Below are 16600 nucleotides of genomic sequence, written 5' to 3'. Positions count from 1 at the left end.
TATCGCATATGACAATAGGCCTCCTATAAATACATTAGAAGAAAATGCACACAACCAAGGGTGAAGTACCCGTGCATGCCATGCAATATGAGTATCTTGAGCCCCTATGACAAGATACATGTATTGTTCAGTCATACAAAACAAAAACAAATGAACCACCCTAGGTAATGCTGTATGCATCAATGAAGTCAATAAACCAAATTGTTCTTAAGGCATTCCAAATTATTTTCTTGCCTTAATCCATGACAGAAACTTTGTATATTCTGATTACAGGGTAATATCTTTGAGGCCAAGGGCACTGTTAATATTTTCTTTCTCATCACACTTGAGATTAAGGGGTGAAACTCACTGTACATAAGTTTTAGATGTGTTGCCTACTATGATAGGAGTGCTACCTACAAGGTCAAGGTCACAAATTACTTTTTCAATTTCCATGACACTTTCCATCATACTCTATAACTCAAGTGGCTGAGTGGTCTGAAGTGCTCAACGTTATGGATTACTGCCATTTCACTTCTGTCTGCATGGGTTTGAGTCTCTGGCATGTGTGGGTACGTGAGAATGCTTGCCAGTAGCTTCTCGTGGGTCGGTGGTTCTTTCCATAGTTTTCCCGGGTTCTTTGTCCACCATTTATACTGGCTGCCATGTATAGCCAATGGCATTAAACCCTACAACAACAACAACAACAACAACAACAACATCTATAACTTCAGAACCCTTATAAAATAAATAAAATTTTCACAGACTAATATTGTAAGGTTTCTTCAGAGTTGTCTTATGTACAGAATTGAACCATGATGGATATGTGCTCCAGAAACTGACTGCATCTCTTATATCAAAATCAGTTATATCTTCAGGGTCAAGGTCACTGACCCATTTTGTCCCTTTTGCATAACGTTTTCTATGATGCCCTTTCAGGTAAAGAAACAATACTTAATTGATTTCCATCTCAGTCTAGTATCTTTAATTTTTATGTGTGTGCTTTTTGTGGATGAGTGCATTACTCACAGCATGGGTTCAATTCCTGGTTGGATGGAATTATAACTCTCTAACCTGTTTGATTATACTGGTATCATTATTTGTAAATTTATTTCAAATTATCATGTTTCTAAATATACAATATGGAATCCACAGAGTAGTACTGCCCTTTCTTTTTGGTAAATTCATGTCAGTTTATAATTGTATGTATATTATGTGCATTTCTAACTAGAAATCCAGTTTGTTTGTACTTACTGCTGAGTATTAAATTCTCATGCACCTTGAATCGTTGCTTTCAACTTGTTCCATCGGGGGCGGGGGTTGGCATGAATGCCTGGCCAATTGTGTCAGTGCTTGAGAGCTCAGAAATATGTGTAGTTATTCATGGTATAAGTTCAGTTCCTGTTTGGATATTTACTCACAAGCCTGTTAGATATAATGGGACAATGACAACTAATGAAAATGTTTCACTCTATATTTTTGTGCTACCTAGAAGTTCAGAAGTTTTTTTTTCTCAAAAAATTTGTAAACCTTATTAGTTATTAGAGATGTGAGTGTCCTTTATTTAAGTTAGAGTAATACAATTTGACCATTTTCTGGTGCCAGTTCTATAGTATTACCTTTGTGTAAAGTTTTTAAAAATCCTTTTCAGTTAGTCAGTTCTGCTGAGTTGGAAGCAAAAGGTCAGCCCCGTTTGACCTGTGGGCAGTGGAATCCCCACCACAATTGTACCCAGATAGCCACAGCCAATGACACATTTATCCGGGGCTGGGATCTGCGAACCATGGAGTAAGTCCCATAGCTATGGCTGTTTGCTGTGATGCATCCAAGATATCAAATTTTAATAATACTGTTCAATTTTTTATTTTAACCCTTTACCTCATACAGCATAGTTACAAAGTGCAGCATGCTATAAATAGAAACCTCTTACCTATTCGACTCCATACGCAATGTAGTGTATGTTAAATTTAACGGCAATTTTAACCATTTTACATTTCTGGTACACATCTATTATATGTGGAAAAATTTAAGAGTAAAGTTCGATTGTTATAGCTGTGTAATTATTTTTCACGGAAGAATTTTTTATGTGCTTTAAAATCTTGAGAGAACTCGTTCACCGTCATGTCAGTGAGGCCATGTGACCAACCGTAGCTGCCATTTCTCATACTTGAAATTTACAAGCTTTTCGTCTGCGTCTACATCACTAAGTCATCTGAATTTGATAATTTATAAAAACTAATTGCTGCCTACATCAATATCAGAGCCTTTACCTAAGTTATTGAATCTTTCATAGGTGTGATTCTAATCATGAAAACTTCGTAACTACTGAATGAAATCCGCGACCACCATTTTGGAGAGTGGAGATTATGACCCAGTTACTTTAAATAGCAGATATCAACCTGTGCATATCTAATAGGGGGTTTTCCCCGAAGGTGACTCTATGAAAACCGGCTTAAATGGCTGATGTTTACAGCCAACGTCAAAAGGTGCTTTCATGTGACTGGAGTAGAGGTGTCAAAAGGCACTTCCATGCGAATGGTGTAGAGGTGTCCAACGATGCTTGCATGAGGTAAAGGGTTAAAGGCATACAACCTAAGATTTTTTTTGCTTTTTCTGTTCTTGCAAATGCATGATATTATGAAAAGTATAATACAAATAATGAGTAATTACACATCATTCAGCTTCATAAATTGTACAACTGTCAGTTTAATCAATGAAAATGTAATGATTTTCTAGTCACGATATACGGATTGCTAATTAATTATGCAGAAACGGATTTTACCGATATTCCCCGAAGTCGCAGTGTTACGTGACGTGCATCAACAAATGTGGAAGTCGAGGTAAGCATGTATTTCTCTTTTGATGTAATTATTGCCTTATTCTTCATATTTCTTCATCTGTCCTTCTCCTTAGTTCTTTATAGTCACGCGCAACATATGTTTTGCTTATAGATTTCTCATTGTATATAATAAATTACAAGAAGTAGGCAAAAAAAGGCAATATGATGTAGTATCATGATGATAAGGGGTTCATTTAAGGAGCAATTCTTACAATTCCCATTCAGTATTGTCATGTTTGTTAGATTGTGTGTTATGTTGCAAGATAAACTAACAAAAAATATGATAATTCGTATCATTGTAATCAGAACTGCTATTAAAAGATCTCGCTAAAGTCACCTCTTTGGCTCAGAATGAGGTTGAATGTCTTGTAAATTTGCATTCCACCTCAGGCTCACGAATCCAATACTCGATGTGATTTGCGTATTTATTTTTACGCTTCAGTAATACTAATAATAATAATAATCATGTTGTGGGCAAGCTCCATTCTAAATAAATATCCATTTCATGGCTATGTTAGTAAGAAACATATGGTACATTGTTATGTGATGAAAGTATTAGCTTTGACAAGTGCAATTAAAATAAAAATTTATAATAAAAAAAGCCCCCCTCTCATATTACATTTGAAAAACTTTTGATTTTTCTGCCTTTTATCACATATGATTTAATTATAGGTTTCTGATAACACTGTAAGTTAATCAGTATCTCAGACATCATAACTTCATAGCAGTACTGACAGCCCAGACCAACATCAAGTAAGAGATGTTTGAAGAGGTATTAGAGGAAGGTAGTCTACTAGAACGGGTACAGGAAGGGAGTCAGATGTGGTAGTGGAAGAGTTACAAGGCAAAGGAGAGATGAGGAAATCAAGGACCATCACTTAGCAGGACAAAAGTGACTACTACAGCTAAAGCCAGAGATCATCAGTTGAAGGTAAACATGATTTTTGTTACCCATTACAGTTAGCTTTTATATTAAGACTTATAAATTTATGATTTATTTTTTTTCTTCATAATGTTAAATTCATTTCCTATAGGAATACATAACCAATATGACAAAGGAAGGAAAAGTTAACCTTTTGACTTGAATATGCGAAAAACACCCCAACATTGTCTTTAAAGTGATAAATGGCTCATCAGAAGAGCAACAAGGATACCATCCAATACCAGGAGGTGAATCATCAGGTTGTTGCATATGTAGTAACTGCCGTGAAAATGCCAACTGATGATGAAAAGCAGTGCTGCAAACAAATAATGCCACACTGCTATTTAAGGCTTCCTGTAAGTAAATTTTTGGTAAATTGTGTCTTTCTAGTTATACGTTCCAAAAGTCTTGTGACTGTAAAATGCCTCAATTGCCTATCCGGAGTTAATTGTTTTTATTTTATTATTTAGTATTAGTGAATTAAGGAGCTGATTTAAACACTTGTTTATCATTATATATGTTGCTTCATTGCATAACACAAAAATCAATATTTTCCCACAGAACATTTAATGCTTTTATCTTTTGGGAATATTTTTTACTGACAATTTTTTATAATTTCTGCAGGGCTTCAACCTGGTTGTTTTAGACGAAGTTGTGCTCCTTGTTGCACTGAGGTATAGGCAGTTTTGTTCTGGCAACGGAAGAAGATAACCATTACAACTGGGGGAAAAGGCATGCTGCTTATAGGCAGTTTATTTTATGGACTTACGGATACCTTGGTGCTGGCAACAGACGTGTCATTCCAAGCTGTTGTGTATGGTGTATCAGGGATAAATACCCAGATAGTTTTTGCCAGTACCGTGGCTTTACTCAAGGAAGACTTGTGTGATTTTTCCAGTGATATGATGTGTGAATAATAGAATCCATGTTGGGTTTTGCACCAAGACAAGGAAATCCCAATCAAAGGTTGGGATTTCATTGTCTTGGTACAAACACTTACATAGATTATTTTTCTCACCCAATTTTTCCAGTTAAAAGAACCCTGCAATATTGCAATATAGTTAGGAGATTCAAGGCATATTAAGCAAGTACTATTATTGCCTCTCACTTTATATAAAGTCATTAGGTCTTGTACTCTTGTATGAAAATAAGAATAATTACCTAAATAGAATCTAGCTATATATGCTGCTCTTAGAAAAAGGAAATAAAGAAAAAAGTTATAATTGTTACATGTTGGAAGTACTGCACAATAAACATCAGGAACAATGTGCTACTGTGTATAAATACAGCACATTGATACAAATATGTGAATGGGGGCAATTGGGTGACCTGTCAACACTAATTACTAAAGTTCACATATTAGAAAATAGAAAAATAAAAACATTTGATATTATTGCTGTATTATGACATTTAATTGAAGGATGTCATATAAAAGTAACAATAAGTAATTAATAGCTTATATACTCCTAATTTTTAACTTTCAAAACATTCCATGGCATGTAGCAGCATGATACCATACAGTACAATACTGGGTACACAGTTCTAACTAGGTACGTAATGACTTTGAGGAGATTTTGAATTCATGACTTGGAAATTTATATTTTTCTGTCCTGGAAATGTGGTAAGTATTGCTATTACTAGTGTAGTGGCACACTACATGGAACTCTTGTTAAATAGCAAGTGCATGAGTTTTCATTTGCAATCTCATTATGATTCGATTGGGGCAGATTCAGATGTTTGAGAAGTTTTAAATTAAAAAAAACAAGTTTGACATAACACATTTCTGGTTGTTGCTGGATTTGCAGTAGTTCTTGAGAGAATTTGGTTTGTTTTAACCAGTAACATGTATTGCCTGTGGGTCTGGAGTTCTGCCAAATAGATCAACCTCTTGTATATGTATGTGTGTCTGTCTCAAAATATTTTGTATGGTGTGTTAACAAAGTTGGAGAAACTAAGTTGCTTTATGGGCGAAGTTCTTATATATATATATATATATATATATATATATATATATATATACACACACACACACATATACACACTCCATCTGGCAAAGCAGAAGACAGCAAGGGTTTTCTTTTTAAAAGTAGACAGCCAGGCTGAAATAAGAAAAGCAACGTTAGCAAAACATTAGATTTCTTGTACATTAAATATATTTGAGGTGTAGTACCTGATTTCAGATATTAATTTTTGGTAGGATTCTCTTGTGATTTTATTTTAAGTTGTATAAAGCATTTCTTTTATATCATGCAATTTTTATTTTGCATGAACAAGTTTTGTTAAACATTTTATTAGCTACCTATCTACTAAAGAATGATTATATGTATGGCTATGTTTTAAAAGCAACTGTGTGGAGACCATTTATTTGTATTATACTACTGGCATTATAAAGAAAATGTATTAAAAAGATAGGATGAATTGAAGTTGACTAGCATTGTCTTGGGATGCAAAGGATGTAAGGCACAAAAGTACAGGGTGAACATGATTGTATTCTTGCATGTACACATTAAGTCAAATGATAAATAATGCATATTCATATTGAGTTGCGAAAGGAAAACTTATTGCAGTGTTTCATGAATACAGATCGGTTTGTAAATATCAACAGAACTACAAACACTATTCTATCCAGCATAACTGACTTTTATATGAGGAACTAGTCTACCATTACTATAACAGATTGATTACAGACATCCCAGTCCAAAATACTAGACAGCTTTATAGAAATTACATTGATGTTTTATTATCCTTTGTTGGTTTATATGCTTTTGACTAAAGTGATTACCATTTACTCAATGCCAAACTTTAGTACATCACCTAAACAAACGGGGCCCCGAGTGGCCAAGTGGTCTAATTGCTCTCCGTTAAGGATCACTGCCATCTCACCTCTGTATGTGTGAGTTCGAGTCTCAGATTCGGCTAATGTGGGTATGTGAGAAAGCTTGCCAGTAGCTTCTTGTGGGTCAGTGGTTCTTTCCGGGGCTTTCCCAGGTTCTTCCTCCACCATTTATACTGGCCGCCATGTATAGCCTATCGTGTGCTGAAAAATGGTGTTAAACCCTACAACAACAAGAACCTAAACAAACTACTGCACAGAAACATATATTGTACTTAAGCCCACCCCCGACGTATTTCCTATTGCATTTGTTTTAAAATTAGGGTAGCTAAGTACTTACACACACACACACACACACACACATACATATATATATATTAGTATATATAATGTATTCATAATTATGCACAACAAATTTACTTGAAGAAGTCAATGGTCACAAAATTGTGCGAGTCAGTTTACCATATGAACCAAATATATAACCTGTTATGAGTAATGTGGATTTTATATATATATATATATATATATATATATATATATATATATATATATATATATATATATATAAACTTATTGTGATTCTTTGAATGTGGTTATCTTCCTAAAGGAAACCTCATACTATTGATCACTGTTAGTGCACGCATGCAGCACAAACCAACATTGATGTCATAGGCAAAGGACATTAGAGTTCAGTTCATTATCAGTCAAATATCATATAGATAATGAAAGAGGGATACACATTATTTTCATGAAGTCGCATTAGATTGAATTTCGATATTAGGTATTACTCAGGATCATGTATATTTCTGGCCAGTATTCAGTACATGTTGATACATCACGTTTTGATATTTAAAAAATGTATCATAATTTATATTTGTTGTTATTAAGAAAATAAACATGCACATACATTCAGGTCATTTCATTATATCAGAGTAATTAAGCAAAAGCCAACTTATTCATCAGAGCAGTAATCTGTAAATGTGAATCTGTGACCACTTCTACAATTTTTACTTTCTTTTCCTTTAAGAAATTTAACCTTTTTACAAAGCATGCCTTTTCTAAATTTGTGCTTTTCCTGTCTGTCATTCTTTTGTCCATTGTTATGATGCACACAATTTTCTAGCTGGAATTTTGAATGAATGTGTATATGCAATACTTGGCTGAATGTCCAGGGCAGTCCATCTTACCATCCCCTAAAAAAGCAGGATGCAGTTCATATTGGCTCTAAGTTTCATAAAAGCATTTGTAATAAATAATAATAATAATAGCTATCTTATAATAACAACTGCCACATTGTTTCTGAGTAACCTATAACATGATCAGAGCAGGAATTTAGCCTGAAATTAATGACAAAATGTTGAAATCCAGCTTTCCCCACCTAAAATTTTGTTCCACCTAAATTTCAAAATTTCAAAATGTTTACAAGCTGAATGATCAAATTACATGTCAATGTGTTAAGATCAGATAAGATACAGAATACTTTGTATAATGTTAAGAGATTCTGAGTAACAAGGTAAGCACATTGAACACCTGGATTTGTGTTTGTTCATGTGCTGAGCATGATGAAAAAAAAACACCAATTGCTTTTTTTATACTTGGGTTAGAGGTGTTTTCGTGATATTTGGAATTTGAAAGGACATGTATATCTTGGATATACTTTTAGGTTTCAGATAACTTTGAAGTTTAGCTATATTAACTGAAATTTGACTAACCAAGAATTACAACTTCCTTTCCCTGTGATGATTGTAATATGTATTCCTGATGGTCAATCCAATATTGGTCAGTGAATGGAATTAAATATGTCCTTTGAATTTTATGAAATGTCAAAACTTAAAATTGTTAGCTTCAGAAATTTTAAAAACATGACCATCTTCTGAAAGGTACTGCCAGACAGTAGTATGGCAGATGCCAAAAGTAAATCACCACCATGTAGTTGCTGATTCAGCAGAGGCAGTGAACACCATTTCTTGGCACAATGTCCATTTACACAGACCTTTAGACAAATATAAAATCTAATTTATTTTACATACAATAAAGAGTTTTTTTTTATATTTAATGTGACAGTTTTGTGTAATAATAGGGACTTCTACCTATATGTTTATGTTTATTCTGCCATTTACTAAATGTGAACCCACTAACATTAACAACTAACATATATGTATGACCACCAGTATAGTATGCATAAACAAGTCTAACAGTTCAGTAATTATAAGTTGTATTTGTGTGGGAAAATTTGAACAAGTTTTTCGAATGGAAGTACTGCATGACCTTGGGAGTGCAGTATATCCATCCGACAAAATGAGTTCATATTTTCCCATACAAATGCAGTAACTTTTTTATTATATGCTCATTTTTTTATTCTACCTAATGCTTAATTATATTAACAAAATACACTACAAGAAACAAAGTAACTGAATGTCTGCCATATTCCAAACTAAATACACGAGCGCAGATTCATCATTACACAACAACATTATTACTGCGCACATAACTCCACCCAGATAAATTTAAACTTAGTCATGCGTTTGACATAACCTTTGAAAGAAAATGGCATATCTAGTTAAAATTGAAATTTGGAGTCATATTGTGAATGAATGCGCATTGCAGCAACTTTTCCATTTGATCTGGAATGAATAGATTTTGGTATTTTCTTTGATTCTATGAAATTTCATGATTATGGACTGGATTTGTATGTGATAATTCCACATGAAATACACTGGATTTAAGAAGCAAGGGAGAAGCGTGTTGACATCTGCAAATGTGTTTCTGTTTCTGTCATTGAATGTTTGAAATCATAATGTGGGAAAAATATGAAGTCTTTCAATTGCAATTATCAAAAAAGATGCTATGGAATTATGCTTATTTCATTTTGAGTGCAGTAAGGAATATGTAATTGCACTTATATTCAAAATTACAGTACAATTTTGAAATGTGTAATCAAGATTGAGAACCTATGACATGGCTCATGTAATTCGGATTTGCACAACTAAGAAAGTACATTTTAAGGAAATTGAGGATGTAAAACTGTAAGTATATTTTTTGCCATTCTTATCACCAGCTAAAGAAGAGAGTATATGCCTTGTCACTTGTATGTTATTTGTAAGGACCCTTTCTTGCATCTATTGTATAGCTAGCCTAAATCCAAAACATTGTATCAGAAAAGTTAACACGGAATGCGCCAAAGCAGCTGGTATGTGACAGTCCACGAAACATTGCTTTACTTCATTCAGAAACAAATTTAAACAACCACAATGTAAAGCGACTACTATGCGAGTGTACATGATTTGTTTACAAATCAAAATTGCTGGCGTCTGCATCCATTGTTTGTTTACAGTAGAAAGTAGTTCTTTTATAGATGTGAATGCAATATGTGTATTTGCACACGAGTTCAGTATTGGGTAATATTGCATGATTCTGACAATGTAAAGTTAATAGAGAAAAAAATGAGCATATAATAACATTAGTTTATACGTAGACTGATGTGATGACAACATGTTTAGTAATATAATGTGAATAACATGCTCCAGTTTGAAAAACTCTGATACCTTTCAGAGCACATCTAACAGTTTTGCTTGTAATGGAGTAAACGTATCTTTGTAAAAGTAAAGAAATATTGATAAATTTAATGAAAATTGCAATATAAATAATGCTTAAGAATGCATATTACACTGGGATGTAACTTAGCTGCAATCTTACCCATTTTAAATATACTGCTAATCCAACAACTTGTCTTCATACTTATATTTCTGTCCCACATCCCTTGAATCTAAGTAAGGGGTACATTTGTCGTTGCAAGACTTAGAAGTACACTGTAATAAACTAAAAAAAAGGACTGTCACCAACAAAGTTAAAGGTATTTTCAACAGTATGCCAAATATCAGGTCCGTCCTCTATTTCTGATCACTACCATCATCCTCATCACCTGTGTCATCTTCTTCTCTAGCATCTTCCAAACAAATGTTACTGTCTGGTCTTAAAGATAAAAATGAAATATATATGACATTTCATAAAATGCTGTAAGAAGAGAAGGTTATATCTTATAAAGTTTTAGTATACAAATCTAATATTTGTTGGTTTTCACATACATATTCAGAGATTCTGATGCAAAACACATCCAATAATATTAACAGGCAGTATGATAGTAGCTTCATCATCTTTTCACTATCTATTACAGTTTAATCACATACAAATTCTTTATTGAAAATATACTAAAATTTTTATTACCTGAATGAAAGATTTAAACTTGGCTCATAATCTTCATTTGACATATGGTCATCAGCTTCAAAGTTACTCTCAGAAACTTCCATTGTAGGACTAGAAATAAACATAACAGTGTCAGGTCACGCTTAAATTATTCATTCCCCTCTGTCATACCAAGCTTTCAAATTTTGGTAGGTTGGTAGGAAATTTTTATAAATTTTTGTGTGTGTGGGAAAACACATCAGATATGGGAAAGTCCAGTTGTTACTTTGAAAAGAAAAAGTATGATTTAAAAAAAATCAGAAAAATATAATGTTGAGTCAGTGGCTGTTTAGATGAGTTGGACAGGTGAAAACAGAAAATTCTTAAGAGGCCATCCATTTAGTATGTATGCAAAAATCTGGCAAAGCTTGACCCCTCCCCTCTCCCTGTACACATGCATACTTTTTTACACCCCCACCCCCCCACCTGTGTACGTACGCTTGAAGCACCCCCCACCCCCAAATTCTATAAAACGGCCTATATTTAATCCACACAGAAACAATCAAGGGTTAATAATATTAACGTGTTTAATAAAACAGATAGTCCACTGACGTTGAATGTCTGGCTGCATGAAAGAAATAAGCTGTGTAACTTTAACAAGTTTGCCTAGTGTCCACTAAAATTCAAACACCGAATGAACCCAGTTGAACAGGTTACGTATTAGACAAATTATTATCGAGGTTTCACACACCCACACCCATTTCCTATGCATATGTACATTATCAGTAGACCCCCCTCCATATGCAAGCATATGCATTTGGCTTAACCACCCTCCAGGTGTATGTGGCCTTAGTGTGGTTTGTGTTTATAAAACAACGTATTCATTTCTTTTCTATGATAGCCAGTATATCTTCATGATTTCAATTATGCACTTATACTATACTTAAGATAAATTGTAATTACACATTTGTAACTTGTAGAGAAAAGAAAGCTTTTGTAGGAGCAACTTTCCCATTCATACACAAATACCATCCACTTATATATATATCATTGTTTTTAGTTTGGTTACTTATATCATGTATGTATCACAATGGTTGTTTTTCAGTTTACTTACACAAATACTCTCCTTTTATGTATGTATCACAATTATTGTTGTTAGTATACTTGCTCAAATGGGTTGATAAAACTTTTAAACTTTTCCATCATAACACTTTCCTTCTACTGAAATTCTTCAACTCCAGACAAGGCTGAATCCCTACAAATAAAATTTTGAAATTTGTAAATACTAATGTTGAACTTGGAAATCTTTTTTTTATCATTTGACATGAACAAAGCATTATCATTTATCATGGTTATTATAATTTGAATCAGTTATAATGCTTCAACAAATAATAATAATAATCATATTTTATTTACAGAGGGTGACTCGTTAAGGACTATTCTCCCTTGAGGCCCTATAACTAAAATACCCACTGCATGATGAGGAGCATTCAGTTCTAAAGCAAATATCTTTTGCAAAAAATGACACAAGGAACTTTTCTATCTTCTGCTTTAGTTACTTATGCACTCTTTGTTCCCAAATGATTCATGTTCTTTGTTATTTATGTTTACAAATGCCAGCAAATATTTTACAACAAAAATATTCTAATTCATAGTCTAAATATATGTAAGTCACAAGAAAAGAAAATAACATACCATATTTTTTTTTTTATGTACAATCTTTACCAACTTCAAAATATTTCACTAATATAGAATGATAAATTTCCATGTAATAAATAAATTCCTTAGATATGCATCTACCAAAACATTTTTAAACAAGTAAAAACACATAAGACTTATATCAAATGTAGTAATACGTACGCAGCTGCTGTATCTGATTCTGATGTGGTTATATCAGACACAGCAGGAATCGGTATCCGATGAACTATTGGCCCAGGTGTAGAAGTTGTGGCCATGTCTTCTGTGACATTCCTCTCTGTTTCTGATGAATCTTTTGCCGTTTTCCTTGCACTGCCATTCAGTTCATAACTAATATACCCAGGAAAAATAAATGTTTCAAATTGACACAATAATTCTATATACTTTACAAAAAATTTAATGCATAAAATGTTCTCAGGTGTATTGCATTACTTTCCTTTTACAGTCATCGCCATTTACGTTATAAAAAAAAACAGTAGTGACTGCTTGCTTCTAAATAAAAAAAATTTTGGTTTCTGTGAAAATCAAGATGATCCTTAATTCCCCTTTGGTAGCCTCGAAAACAGCAGCAATGCATGTTATGGTTTTCACATGTGTTGAGCAATATGCCCTGTACAGGCTATTTTGAGGCAGGGCTGTAACATTTTATTACAAGATAAATGGAATAACGTCAGTTTATATAAAATATGTTAATTTTACAACATATGATAAAGAATTAATAATACAGAAATAAATGGCGGTATCACAAATTGGCTGTTCATTATAAAATTGTGACTCACCTATCCAGCAAGAATTTGGTGACCTCTGGATTAGTTTTCAGGCTTAAAGTGGACTTAGTTCATTCCGTTGTTCACGCTGGTCACCAATCCATATGTGTGTGTTGCCATAATTTGCCCAGAGAGCTTTTTTATTCTTTTCCCTTTCAGAATCTGTAAGTTTTGCTTTCTACTGACTTTCGATCTAGTTGCTTCTGCCATTATTTTTGTAAACACACGTTTGCGCATGGCTAAAATTCTTAATCTTGAGGAGAGGTCAACTAAGAGATTACATGAATATAGGCATGGCAAACAGCGAGTTTCTGTCTGCAGACAATAATGAAGAATCGCGTTTTTTATCACAAAATTTCCGATACTAGCCTGATTTCGGCCTCAGTAAGAGCACGAATCATAATTATTCATCTAAATAAGTAATTATGAACTGAAAAAAGAAATATATAATTTCATTCATTTTTACTTAGGTCATATGTCTTTAAACTTTTTTATACAATTGAAAATAATATGAATCTTAAATAATATTTAATATGTAAAAGATAGTAAAGTAACTGTTGATTTGATTTACTAGAACAATAAAGTTGTAAAGTACTGTTTGCTATACATGTGATTCTACCAGCAGTAAAACAAAAAGTACAGTTTTAAAGAACTTCTGCTGCACATGCCATTTTACAGTTGATATCTATCACTTTTGAAAAAGACAAGACTTAATTATTTTTTTAAAAGCATTCTAACCCTATATTGTAGAAACCAGTGAGAGCCAGCTCCTGGTGACTATCATTGTATTGTTTAAGTTGGCTACCATGTATACAAAAAATAAATTGCTGAGTATCTCATTGTTGTAATCTGGAAGGTTTAAGTCCAAATGGGAAATGTTTTATGCAGTGTTATAATCAATAAAGGGATCAATGGTGGTCCATTATGCCTTTGAAGAAAAATTGGCTGCCATTTGGTGGAGGTGAGATTAATAGGAGAGACCAATCAAACATGATTTCAGCAGAAACACTTGAGGTTATATATTTTAGTTTTTGACTTGTCTAATTGTTTTTGATTTGTTCAATATGTTTTTTGAGAAATATTTAAGTGTAACACGTTTCTTGTCCAATTCATGTCAAAATGTCAAAACTTGTGTTTTCTGCCAATGGTTAAAAAACCACTGGCTAAGAAATATGTCTTGGGAATACATTAGAATTCCACCTCAGGAACTTCCTCCTCTGGGTGAGGGCAGTCAGCTGCCTTTAAAACCCAGCTACAGGAAAACTAAAGTTTGAATATCTTTGCAGGCTAAGCATGTTTGTTTTGTTGTTGCCACTTCAGATGATGATAAAGAGAGTACATTATCCATTCTTTCACAAAATACAAAGTGATTCAAAGCGAAATCTGAACCAGAAAACTATTGAGAGCCTGTTAAGCATGAAATCTAATAATCACAATGAATGTAATCAGTGGTCACTAGAAAGTGATCTTAAGAAGGAAACTAAAAATGCTTGTTGATTTTAGAAGGAAAAAATCTTTGCCCTGAACTATGAAGTATGCAAATTTTCCATTTTCATTTAATTTACAATACACCGACTAATATCAGTTCATTATTAAAAATGTGATTCATGTTCAAAACTGGTTATTTTACTATAGTATGAAGAGAATACATATTATTTAAGAGAATGCATTCATTTTCAATTCATTCTCCTTAAAACAGGTAAAATTTATGTTGATAAAAAAATATACCTTTTTAGAAGCCTATCTACTGATCAAAATTTGTAAATCTACTGGTTTGATATCCTGGTTGTGTCTGAAATGTATCAGTTGTTCGAAATCAGTACTTCACCTCAGTAAACAAAAACCTCATTGACTATTCCAGACAGGTATATACTATAGAAAATGCCCATGGCCAGCTGGTACGAGACCTGGACTTCAACCCCAATAAGCAGTACTATATGGTCAGCTGTGGAGATGATTGTAAGGTCAAATTCTGGGACATCCGTAATGTGACAGAGCCTCTTAAGGTTCTGTCACACCATTCACACTGGTAGGTTTTGAAATATCTAACATATCATAGATTAAAATGTATGTTGGATCCATGTAATGCACTTCAAAAGAGGTTCTGGCATACCATTCACACTTGTAGGTTTTGAAATATCTCATGTGATTTGTGTTGAAATTTCCTTTGGTTCTATGCATTGCTCTTCACAAGAGGTCTGTTTTTACATTACATTCACTGGTAGGTTCTCTAATTTTTTATACCACTCTCAGTAATAGGTTCACAAATATCTTGCATAACTGTCCCTGGTAAGCCCCTAAAGCATTCATATCACAAACTTTCATCATAGGATTTAAAGTTCTCATGTCATTTGCAGTGGTAGGTTCTTTTCAAGTCCTTGCATAACTCCTACTGGTAAGTTCTTTATGTAAGTTCTCACATAACTCCCAAGGGTAGGTTCTTTTTTGGTTCTTGCGTAACTCCCAAGGGTAGGTCAGACGTTCTTGCATAACTCCCAGTGGTACATTCTTTTGAAGTTCTTGCATAACTCATAATGTAAGGTTCTCAAAACAACACTTTTATTGATGAATTCTTAAAGTTCTGATGCCTCTCTTAGGTGGTAAGGGATATCATTATGGGTGCAAACATCCTACAGTTTACATGTATATGTTTTTAAACAATTCACCACCACACCAAAAATAATCAAAATAAATACACACATGTTAACAGGGACTCGAAAGTGTGTGTGTGTGTGTGTGTGTGTGTATATATATATATATATATATATATATATATATATATATATATATATATATATATATATACATGTACACACACAAATGGATATTTAAGTAAAGCTTATAGCTTTTCAGATTGTGTCAGGAAAAATGTCCCCACCCTCAGAATGATAGATGGATTTTTCATTGCTGAAGCTCATCTTGGGGTATCAGTGGCACACATCTTGCAAAGTCATTCATGTGTGTAAGCAAGCAGTGTGAACTGGATCAGTTGACACAGATTGTTGTTTTTATCTAAAGCTATGGAAGGCAGAGGTTGTATTTTTTGTACGTATGTATTGCATTATGACTGCAGGAGGTTTATAATGCCTCGTATCAGTTTGCTACTCAATGTAGCCCTGTCTTAATATATTAAACAGATATCTTTATAACTTTCCCTTACATTCCAAAATTTGACCTTTGTCAATAAATTGTTTTATGTAGGAGATTGTCAAGAAAAATACAGTTATGAAGGGATTACATTGATTGCCTTCTTTTTATAACAATTTAGAAAGAAAATGTAATGTTAACCTACAGCATGGAGGATAAATAGATTGTCTAAAATTAGAGGACATTTGAGATATTTTTGTAAAAACTTATTGATGGCAGTTACGTAAAATCTT

At 33.3% G+C, this 16600-nt stretch overlaps 1 protein-coding gene across 1 annotated transcript in view; it reads left to right on the top strand.

Moving 5' to 3' along the window:
• The window catches only part of LOC149806623 (EARP-interacting protein homolog), a 42720-nt gene that overhangs the window by 18905 nt on the left and 7215 nt on the right, over positions 1-16600 (top strand). Inside the window, exons 6-7 of the mRNA XM_089955791.1 lie at positions 1631-1767; positions 15082-15249. Coding sequence (XP_089811917.1) covers positions 1631-1767; positions 15082-15249 — 305 coding nt within the window. The remainder of the gene's footprint in view (positions 1-1630; positions 1768-15081; positions 15250-16600) is intronic.

The sequence above is a fragment of the Sinohyriopsis cumingii genome, chromosome 1, assembly GCF_028554795.1.
Source record: "Sinohyriopsis cumingii isolate HCF-2022 chromosome 1, ASM2855479v2, whole genome shotgun sequence".
In the NCBI taxonomy this organism is placed as follows: domain Eukaryota; kingdom Metazoa; phylum Mollusca; class Bivalvia; order Unionida; family Unionidae; genus Sinohyriopsis; species Sinohyriopsis cumingii.
The sequence above is the reverse complement of the archived record's forward strand: the minus strand, read 5'-3'. Positions and strand labels throughout refer to the sequence as shown.